This window comes from Pseudophryne corroboree, chromosome 6 (assembly GCF_028390025.1).
Source record: "Pseudophryne corroboree isolate aPseCor3 chromosome 6, aPseCor3.hap2, whole genome shotgun sequence".
NCBI classification, from domain to species: domain Eukaryota; kingdom Metazoa; phylum Chordata; class Amphibia; order Anura; family Myobatrachidae; genus Pseudophryne; species Pseudophryne corroboree.
In genome coordinates, this window is record NC_086449.1 from 210,414,695 (window position 1) to 210,425,852 (window position 11,158).

At 43.5% G+C, this 11,158-nt stretch overlaps 1 protein-coding gene across 1 annotated transcript; it reads right to left on the bottom strand.

Annotated features, from left to right (window-relative positions):
* Nucleotides 1-2,861: 2,861 nt before the first annotated feature.
* LOC134934522 (modulator of apoptosis 1-like) lies at nt 2,862-3,689 on the bottom strand. Its single transcript, XM_063929948.1, has one exon. The coding sequence runs from the start codon at nt 3,687-3,689 to the stop codon at nt 2,862-2,864; it is 828 nt and encodes a 275-aa protein (XP_063786018.1).
* Nucleotides 3,690-11,158: the final 7,469 nt, after the last annotated feature.

Sequence of the window (11,158 nt, forward strand, 5' to 3'; positions counted from 1 at the left end):
TAACCAAGTTTTTCATTTGTTTCTTTAAAAGCTGGATTTCTAAAGCCCACTCAGCTGTCATCTGGCCAGCTTTCTTAGTTACGGCTCCTGGCATCACCCATTTTATACATGGATCCTGTAGTTGCTCTCTCCTAAGCTGATATGTCTTTACTCTTGGCAGATCTTCCAACTCCATCTGGCTAATCCAACAATAAGAGAACGGTAGGGCCTCCGAGGTTGCACCCAGTGTGCTTACTGCTTCACTTACTGTCATACTAATTGCTCTCATACTATGGCATACTCCTTGGACCTCTCCAGCGGGTATTTCGATCCACTCCTCATTTTCTGTTTCTCCCGCTAATTGCCCGGGTATTCTAGAGAGCGAGTCGGCATCCACATTACTTATTCCAGGTCGATATTTCAAGGAGAAATCATAGAGCGCCAGTGCTGCTAACCAACGGTGCCCTGTTGCATCCAATTTGGCGGTGGTCTGTACATAAGTCAATGGGTTATTGTCAGTATGTATTTCATATTTCACTCCATACAAATAATCGTGGAACTTATCCACTACACACCACTTTAATGCTAGGAATTCTAATTTATGGGTTGGGTATCTCTTCTCACTCTCTGATACACCTCTACTAGCAAAAGATACTGGTCTTAGCCCATCAGGATGTTGTTGATATAACACTCCCCCCAGTCCACTCGTAGACGCGTCTATATGTAATACATACGGTAGACTGGGGTCGGCATATGCTAACACAGGTGCATGCGTCAGACTTTCTTTCAACATTATAAATGCCTTTTCACACTCGTTATTCCATCGCTCCCCAAATGGATCATTGGACTGATAATAATTTCCCTTCAGTGTAGATTTTAGAGTTTTTCCTTTCCTTACATTGGGGTATCCTTTAGTCAGGTAGGTTAAAGGTTTTGCCCGAGCAGAGTAATTCGGTACAAAGCGACGGTAGTATCCGCAAAATCCCAGGAAAGATCGTAATTCCTTCAGTTTAGTAGGTCGAGGCCAGTTCATCACGGCTTGTACTTTTTCTGGATCTGTCGACACTCCATATCTGCTGACGATATGTCCTAGGTATTTAACCTTTGACTGACATAAATGACATTTGTCTACTGACAGTTTCAGACCTCCTTCCAGCAATCTATCTAGGACTTTGAAAAGACGACGATTATGTTCTTGGAGAGTAGAGCCAAATACTATAATGTCGTCTGAGTATACTATCACTTCCCGATAGTTCATATCTCCTATTATATTTTCCATGGCACGTTGGAAGGTAGCTGGTGCCCCCTTCACCCCTTGGGGCATTTGTAGGAACTCGAAGAATCCAAGTGGGCATATAAAGGCCGTTTTTTCTCTGTCCTCAGGCCGCATTGGTATTTGATAATACCCATTTCTCAAATCTAATACTGAAAACAACACACTCCCTTGTAGGCAATCCAAGGCCTCATCTATTCTAGGCACCGTGTATTGATCGGTCACCGTTCGATGATTTAGGGTCCGATAGTCAATGCACATTCAGATGTTTCCATTTTTCTTGCGTGCGATCACAATCGGGGAGGAGTACGGACTCTTGGATTCCATAATTACTTGGTTTTCCAATAAACCTTTCAGATGTTTCCTAACGTCTTCAAAGTCCGCGGGAGCTATTCTCCGAGAACGTTCTCGAAAGGGGGTATCATCCGTGAGTCTGATACAATGTTCCATCCCTTTTGCTCTTCCTAAATCCCACTCCCCAGTGGAGAAAACCTGCCCTCGGGATTCCAATTCTGTGATTAACAGCAATTTTTCAGCATGTTCGATCTCACTCCCCACAAAACATCCTTCAAATGGGCTACTGTTTTCCTTCTGGACTATTTCAGATACCACTTCACATGAATTAACCTGCACCCCAGTCCTTTTCTCCTCTTTTTCCAACCATTCTATAAGAAGGGAGTAAATCCTGGTGTTGGTTCTTATGATAATATGGGGCTCACCACCCTTACTCTCCGGGACTTCTGGACATACCAGTGCTATTAGGGGTATTTGCAGCTTCTCTTCCCTTTTCTCTTGATAAATTTCTAGACTAGCTATTATAAATCCTAAATATGGATATTTCTCCACACTCAATCCCCATATCACTAGTCCAGATAACGGCAGTAGGGGTACATCAGAGAGGTGTTTCTTATACCAGTCTTCGAATATAATTGATACTTGAGAGCCACTATCGTCAAGTACCTTACAGTGGTGTCCGTTGATTGTAGCAGCCATTACTGGAGCTGGTCCCATCAACCCCTCAGGCAGGACTCCATTCCACCATGTACTCCCCATTGCGCAGTGACCAACCTCTAGGAGACCTGTGGGGGATTCACGGGCCTCCCTTGTCCGTTTCCCCGTTCTTGGTCTTCACCATCGGTGTTCAGAGAGGGAGTAACATACCTCCGAGGCGAGTTCCGATTCAGGTTACACTCAAAGGCTCGATGGCCAATCCTCCCACACCTAAAACAGCCCCTGCTATTGAAAGTGCCCCTTCTTCCCCCACCCCGTGTTGAATCACTAGATGGAGTACTCTGGGAAAGGTTATTGGTACTTTGATTTTCAATGAATTGCTCTATTCTTTTGTTCTGTTCTTCCATTAATTTTAATATTTTCTCCTCTAATGGGGAAGTCTCAGTCACGGTTTGTACTACCTTAACCTTTTTTACCGTCTTTTCCCTCATCTCAATTAGTACTTCTTCTTGTTTGATTTCTTCTTGTTTGGTGGTTCCTTTTTCTCAGAACACCTCAACTTCTGTGCTACAGGATCAGTTGTTAAAGCACCCCGTAATACCTGTCTCATGCGACTTTTATCTACTTCATCTCGAGTGATCCCTTTTTTCTCCACTATCTAATACAGTAGTTTATCTATTCTTATAACATAAGCGCTCAGTTTCTCACTAGGCTCTTGAAACGTGTGGTGTAATCTGGATAACAGATCCCCTACATCTTCCATAGTACCATACGCATAATCCAAGGCCTCGAGGTAGGTTTCCAGATTGGCATTTGGATTACTTCTCCTGGCTGCTTGTATTATCCCCATGGCTGGGCCTCGTAGACTCTCCACCACTCGTTGTCTCTTTATTTTATCAGGACATTGCCATTCCTCTGCTTGTTGAACGGCGGCTTCTTTCCATGATTCATATGGTTCTTCTCCGGTGGGTATGGGTACAATACCAGAAAAGATCCTCAACCTCCGATAACTCCCTTCATAATGCCATCTCTCAAGTTGGGAGACCACCCTATCTACCATGGTCTCGAATTGTCCACCATTTACATTTGTAGCAGTGTGTCCATTTCCACTAGCTTCTCCTTTGTCTACTCCCTGTGGTGAGATCACGCCCGAGATGGGTATACTGGTGATATTTTCTTCTCTGATATTAGGACCAATTATGGACCATCTTCTTCCTGTTTCTTCATCAGCTATTATCATTAATGGTATCAAATTCACGTCCAATTCTTTATCCGTTTCAACCAAGACAGCAATCTTTCTTCCTGCTTCGTCATCCCAGTTGTCCACTATATTTGGTCTTATTACTCCGTACAGGGTACTCACTTTTCTTAACACAGTGTCATCCGAAGTTTCCGTTAACTCTCCTCCTACTCCAATACACTTTTGGGGGTTTACCCCCTTCCTCTGACACCAGTGGTAAATATCGTCTCCAGTTAATCCTTCCATTGTTTCTGATTAAAGTAATTTACTAAGACTCCCTGGGATCTCAGCAGTGCCTCCATTTATGTAACCCTACTTTGGAATATTATTATAAATGGATTACAATAGTAGTGCCTCCACCCAAGCTTTATATCAATGTATATAGGCTTGCTTGGGTAAGCCCAATGAATACCTTTATGAAATATGGATTCAATTATATACAATTTACATTCATTTTCCTGTTTTCTCTTATAGTATCCAAGTCTCCTTTCAACTTGCTACCAGGAACCGGATGAATGGTAAGTAGATAAAATTTATAGTATAACTTTAATCAAAATCGTTTAATACTTTCACAAGGACATTGAGTATTATATATAAGACGACTAGATTTTTCAATTAATCACCTAAATAATGTATTTATTACATCTCAAATTGTATACATTTAAAAACTAAGAGTGACCCGGTACTTTGAAGTCAATGATGAGCTCGTTGGGGCCCTTAATGTTAATGAGTGTGGCTATCGTGAAGAACTGGATTGGTATCACATACCTTCCCTAAAATCTTTGTAATAGTCGTATATTCCCCTGTTCTTCCTTATGTTCCAATCATCTGTGAATATTTCTCATTCAGTATTAATACCGTCCCTCAATTCCACTATGTTTATAATCCATATATGGGTTTAGGATAGCTGCAATGAATATTAAAGTCTCAATCTTCAGCTATTTTCCCCAATCCAGGTTAGATTAAGAGAAATGTTAAACTGTGTATACTCAAGTAATACTCCCGGGTATAGTGGGTCTCAATTTGGTAGTAGAATAGCCTGTCGTTATTCTTGTTAGTAATAACTCAGAATTTCAAAGCAGTCCCCTCTCTTTATTGTCTTTAGTTATTTCTGAATTACTGATATGGTGCTTGTTCTATAGGGTTAATTAGCCCACGAGTATATGAAACAGTCCTGACTCAACACTGCACTATGTTTCTTTTATGTTTTAACCATAGAGAATGTGTTATAGTCTATACATCTTCTTATAGCTTCTTCTGTATTTTAATTTGTATCTTATACAGAGTTCCCACTAGAGGGAGCCTGTGATCCATCCATATACTTCTAGTTAGTATACTGCCATGGGAGGAAATGCTATTGGAGTGAGGTGTGAGTGATAGGTGTATGCTGCAATCCCACCTCGTCTAATGCGTAGTCACTCCCCCGACTCCTCCTCTTGTGTTATGCTGCCTCTCCAGGTCCTTCCTTCGGCCGCTGTCTTGGAGCTCTATCCCTCTCTGCCGTCGGCCCCTCTCACTTGACGCACTTTACTAATGGCAGCCGTCACACCGGGCTCTGCACTGATGGCCGGGCAATCAGGGGTGAGTACTTACACTCCAGCATATGGGGCTGTCTCCGCACTCTGGCGCCTTGCACTGCCTCTGTACTCTCCGGTCTGCTCCTTATCGTATTCGCAGCTAGGGTCCCTGCGTGTCCCGGTCTCCTCCGGTGCTACTGCTCAGTCTCATCTCTCCTCCGCAAGTGAAGTCAGTTGGTCTCCTGACCCTTCCAACGGCTAACTGCCTCCTCACTGCTTTGTGCTCGCGGTATCTCTTCTGCATGAGGGGTTTCTAGCATGTTCTCTCCCCGCGAGTCTCATCTTAAATGCCTTTTCTCAGTCCTTGCTATAATTTAATAGTACTTCTATATATTTATATTATATACACATCCATTTTCACCAGTTCAAGCTACATGTACCTATTAATATTATATATAGATATCATATATACATCTATTTATTACAATTTTTATACATACTTTATTATTAATTAACCAGTGGGTTACACTAATTAATACCATCTTTGGATACACAACGAACAGTGATTTAATTCTCCATGGGAGGTGTCAATCATTTATTGATTTTGTTGTATGTGTTTTTTTATATATGTGAATTAAACTTCTATGGTAACTGTATCTGCGCTCTCTCGTAATTCTGTAACACTATTTCGTATTGACGTGATATTCCAGATCACCTATTGGTAGCTGCTAATACAATTATAGTATTTTTATTGAGTGCTCAGCTTTTGGAAAAAGTTTTATTATTATATATTTTTTTCTCTTGCACCTAATCATTGATATTTATTTGAAATTGTTCCCACTGTGATCAGTCTGTGACATCAGCGTCACTAGGGAGATAATCCCCACTGTGATCAGTCTGTGACATAGGGGGTCATTCCGAGTTGATCGCTCGCTAGCTAGTTTTAGCAGCCGTGCAAACGCTATGCCGCCTCCCACTGGGGAGTGTATTTTAGCTTAGCAGAAGTGAGAACACTTGTGCAGCCGAGCTCTGCAAAAACAGTTTGTGCAGTTTCTGAGTAGCTCTGAACCTACTCAGCGCTTGCGATCACTTCAGCCAATTCGTGTCCGGATTTGACGTCATACACCCGCCCAGCGAACGCCCAGCCACGCCTGCATTTTTTCAGACACGTTTGCGTTTTTGCAAACACTCCCTGAAAACGGTCAGTTGACACCCAGAAACGCCCCCTTCCTGTCAATCGTCTTGCGGCCGTCAGTGCGAAGAAAAACTTTGCTAGAACCTGAGCACAACCACAAAGGGCTTTGTACCCGTACGCCACGCATGCGCATTGCGATTTTTCACCTGATTGCTGTGCTGTGAAAATCGGCAGAGAGCGATCAACTCGGAATGACCCCCATAATCATGACTGGGGAGATTACCTTTACTGTGTTTAGGGGTCTATTCATGAAGCAGTGAAAAGTGTGGACAAGTGAGCCAGTGGAGAAGTTGCCCATGGCAACCAATCAGCTGCTCTGTATAATTTTATAGTATGTAAATTATAAATGTTACATCAATGCTGATTGGTTGCCATGGGCAACTTCTCCACTGGCTCACTTCTCCACACTTTTCACTGCTTTATGAATAGACTCATTAGAGGTCTATTTACTAAGCCTTGTATGGAGATAAAGTGGACGGAGATAAAGTACCAGCCAATCAACTCCTAACTGCCATGTTACAGGCTGTGTTCTAAAAAATCTAGTTAGGAGCCGATTGGCTGGTACTTTATCTCTGTCCACTTTATCTCCATCAAAGGCTTAGTAATTAGACCCCATAGTCTGTGACATCTGCATCACTAGGGAGGTAAGTCCCACTCTGATCAGTCTGTGACATCATTGTTACTAGGGAGATAATCACTACTGTAATCAGCTGTGGCATCAGAGTCACTATGGAGATAGCACTACTGTGCTCAAACTGTTATTTATTATTTTTTATTACCAGTTATTTATATACTGTAGTGCACACATATTCCACAGCAATCCCTGCTACAGAGTTTACAATCTAAGCACTAGATTTATAAAGCCTTGGAGAGTGATAAATTGCACGGTGATAAAGTACCAACCAATCAGCTCCTAACTGTCATTTTTCATACACAGCCTGTGACATGGCAGTTAGGAGCTGGTTGGTTGGTACTTTATCCGGACCGCGCACCCCCAATGCAACGCCCCCTAAAGGCTGCCGCGTGGCTCGCTCCCACATTGCAAACGCCTCTGCCTGTCTCTCATGCCTGTGCCCTGTGCGCACACTTTACAGGGCGTCTGACTCTGCATGCGAATGTTGCCACAGCAGCGTTCCATGCTGAATTAGGCCCTATATCCAGACCAGATGGTTGTTGTTCTTTTACTGCTCTAATCTTGTCATCACATTTAGCCTGGGAAAGAAAAATATGAGGGCACTGTCTTGTGCATTCTGTACTACTGAAGAGGAAGTTCTTTGCAAGGATAAACCCATTCTGAATCTGGCTTGCTTTCTTCCTGTGATTAATAAAATAATAATATTCCCTGGAAAGTAATTTACAGATTTATCCTTTGTCATTTGTACTGCTGCGTATGAACGTATCGCTGGTGCGAATATATATGTGACACCATGCAATCCTGTGGATGTATACACAGAGCACCCACACACCGCAGTCACCCTATTTTTGGCCAACTACCCACGATTATTAGCTATCGTGGTTATGATGACTGTGTTTGTTCCATCTCAACTTTGTACAAAGCTTCTCCAGTGGGCACAAATTTTACTGGACATTCAGGGGTGAAGAAAATGTTGGACATGATTCTTAGGAACTTCTGGTGACCGTCAATGTGTCAGGATGTAAAAGATTTGCTTTACTTGTGCTCAGCATAAAATCTAAACACAAGTTCCAATAGGGCCTCTTCCAAGATAAGATTGTACATGGACACATATTTGATGAACTACTACTCTTGTCAAGTGTTCAGTACCATCTGGGTAGTGGTGAACAGGTTTACTAAAGCTGTTCATTTTTTACCCTTAAAGAAATTGCCTTCAGCTCCACAGTTAACCAACATCTTTATTCAAGAGATCTTCAGGTTACACGGCTATCCTGAAACATCATTTCAGATTGGGGAGTACATTTCGCTTCCAAGTTTTGGAGAGCTTTCTACAAATGTTTCAACAAACTGTTCATTTGCATATCATCTAGAGATGTACGGCGGGCACTTTTCGTGTTTTGTGTTTTGGTTTTGGTTCTAATTCCATTTTCATGTTTTGGTTTTGGCTTGGTTTTGCCAAAACCACCCTTTCGGGGTTTGGTTTTGGATCTGGATGATTTTTAAAAAAACAGACCATAAAAACAGCTAAAATCACAGAATTTGGGGGTAATTTTGCTCCTACAGTATTATTAACCTCAATAACAATCATTTGCACTCATTTCCAGTCTATTCTGAACACCTCACAATATTGTTTTTACGCCTAAAAGTTGCACTATGGTGGCTGTATGACTAAGCTAAGCGACACAAGTGTGCGGCACAAACACCTGGCCCATCTAGGAGTGGCACTGCAGTTGCAGACAAGATGGCACTATTCAAAGACTATTACCCAAACAGCACGATGCAAAGAAGAAAAAGAGATGCAATTAGGTAGCTGGATGGCCATGCTAAGCGACACAAGTGTGCGGCACAAACACCTGGCCCATCTAGGAGTGGAACTGCAGTTACAGACAGGATGGCAGATTTAAAAAATAGGCCCCAAACAGCACATGATGCAAAGAAGAAAAAGAGGTGCAATGAGGTAGCTGGATGGCCAAACTAAGCGACACAAGTGTGCGGCACAAACACCTGGCCCATCTAGGAGTGGCACTGCAGTGGCAGACAGGATGGCAGATTTAAAAAATAGGCCCCAAACAGCACATGATGCAAAGAAGAAAAAGAGGTGCAATGAGGTAGCTGGATGGCCAAGCTAAGCGACACAAGTGTGCGGCACAAACACATGGCCCATCTAGGAGTGGCACTGCAGTTACAGACAGGATGGCACTTAAAAAAACTAGTCTCCAAACAGCACATGATGCAAAGAAGAAAAAGAGGTGCAAGATGGAATTGTCCTTGGGCCCTCCCACCCACCCTTATGTTGTATAAACAGAACATGCACACTTTAACAAACCAATCATTTCAGCGACAGGGTCTGCCACACGACTGTGGCTGAAATGACTGGTTTGTTTGGGCCCCCACCAAAAAAGAAGCAATCTATCTCTCCTTGCACAAACTGGCTTTACAGAGGCAAGATGTCCACCTCATCATCATCCTCCGATTCCTCACCCCTTTCACCGTGTACATCCTCCTCACTGAGTATTAATTCGTCCCCACTGGAATCCACCATCACAGGTTTCTGTGTACATTATGGAGGCAATTGCTGGTAAAGGTCTTCCTGGAGGACTTTATAATTAATTTTGATGAACATCATCTTCTCCACATTTAGTGGAAGTAACCTCCTACGCCGATCGCTGACAAGGTTACCGGCTGCACTAAACACTCTTTTGGAGTACACACTGGAGAGGGGGCAACTTAGGTAAAATAAAGCCAGTTTGTGCAAGGGCCTCCAAATTGACTCTTTTTCCTGCCAGTATACGTACGGACTGTCTGACATGCCTACTTGGATGCTGTCACTCATATAATCCACCACCATTCTTTCAATGGTGACAGAATCATATGCAGTGACAGTAGACGACATGTCAGTAATCATTGGCAGGTCCTTCAGTCCGGACCAGATGTCAGCTATCGCTCCTGACTGCCCTGCATCACCGCCAGCGAGTGGGCTAGGAAATCTTATCCTTTTCCTTGCAGCCCCAGTGGCGGGATAAATTGAAGGAGGAGCTGTTGACGGGTCACGTTCCACTTGTGTTGACAATTTACTAACCAGCAGGTCTTTGCACCTCTGCACACTTGTGTCTGCTGGAAAGAGAGCTACAACGTAGGCTTTAAACCTAGGATCGAGTACGGTGGCCAAAATGTAGTGCTCTGATTTCAACAGGTTGACCACCCTTGAATCCTGGCAAAGCGAATGAAGGGCTCCATCCACAAGTCCCACATACTTTGCATAATCGCTCCATCTTAGCTCCTCCTTCAATTTATCCAGCTGCTTCTGCAAAAGCCTGATGAGAGGAATGACCTGACTCAAGCTGGCAGTGTCTGAACTGACTTCACGTGTGGCAAGTTCGAAGGGTTGGAGAACCTTGCACAAGACGGAAATCATTATCCACTGTGTTTGAGTCAGGTGCATTCCCCCTCCTTTGCCTATATCGTACGTGGATGTATAGGCTTGAATGGCCTTTGCTGCTCCTCCATCCTCTAAAGCATATAGGGTGTTGAATTCCACCTCGTTACCACCTCTTGCTTCAGTTGATAACGGGGCAGGTTCAGGAGTGTTTGCTGGTGCTCCAGTCTTTGGCACGCAGTGGCAGAATGCTGAAAGTGGCCCAAAATTTTTCGGCCCACCGACAGCATCTCCTGCACACTAGAGATGTGCACTTGAAATTTTTCGGGTTTTGTGTTTTGGTTTTGGGTTCGGTTCCGCGGCCGTGTTTTGGGTTCGACCGCGTTTTGGCAAAACCTCACCGAATTTTTTTTGTCGGATTCGGGTGTGTTTTGGATTCGGGTGTTTTTTTCAAAAAACCCTAAAAAACAGCTTAAATCATAGAATTTGGGGGTCATTTTGATCCCAAAGTATTATTAACCTCAATAACCATTATTTCCACTCATTTTCAGTCTATTCTGAATAACTCACACCTCACAATATTATTTTTAGTCCTAAAATTTGCACCGAGGTCGCTGGATGACTAAGCTAAGCGACCCTAGTGGCCGACACAAACACCGGGCCCATCTAGGAGTGGCACTGCAGTGTCACGCAGGATGGCCCTTCCAAAAAACACTCCCCAAACAGCACATGACGCAAAGAAAAAAAGAGGCGCAATGAGGTAGCTGTGTGAGTAAGATAAGCGACCCTAGTGGCCGACACAAACACCGGGCCCATCTAGGAGTGGCACTGCAGTGTCACGCAGGATGGCCCTTCCAAAAAACACTCCCCAAACAGCACATGACGCAAAGAAAAAAAGAGGCGCAATGAGGTAGCTGTGTGAGTAAGATAAGCGACCCTAGTGGCCGACACAAACACCGGGCCCATCTAGGAGTGGCACTGCAGTGTCACGCA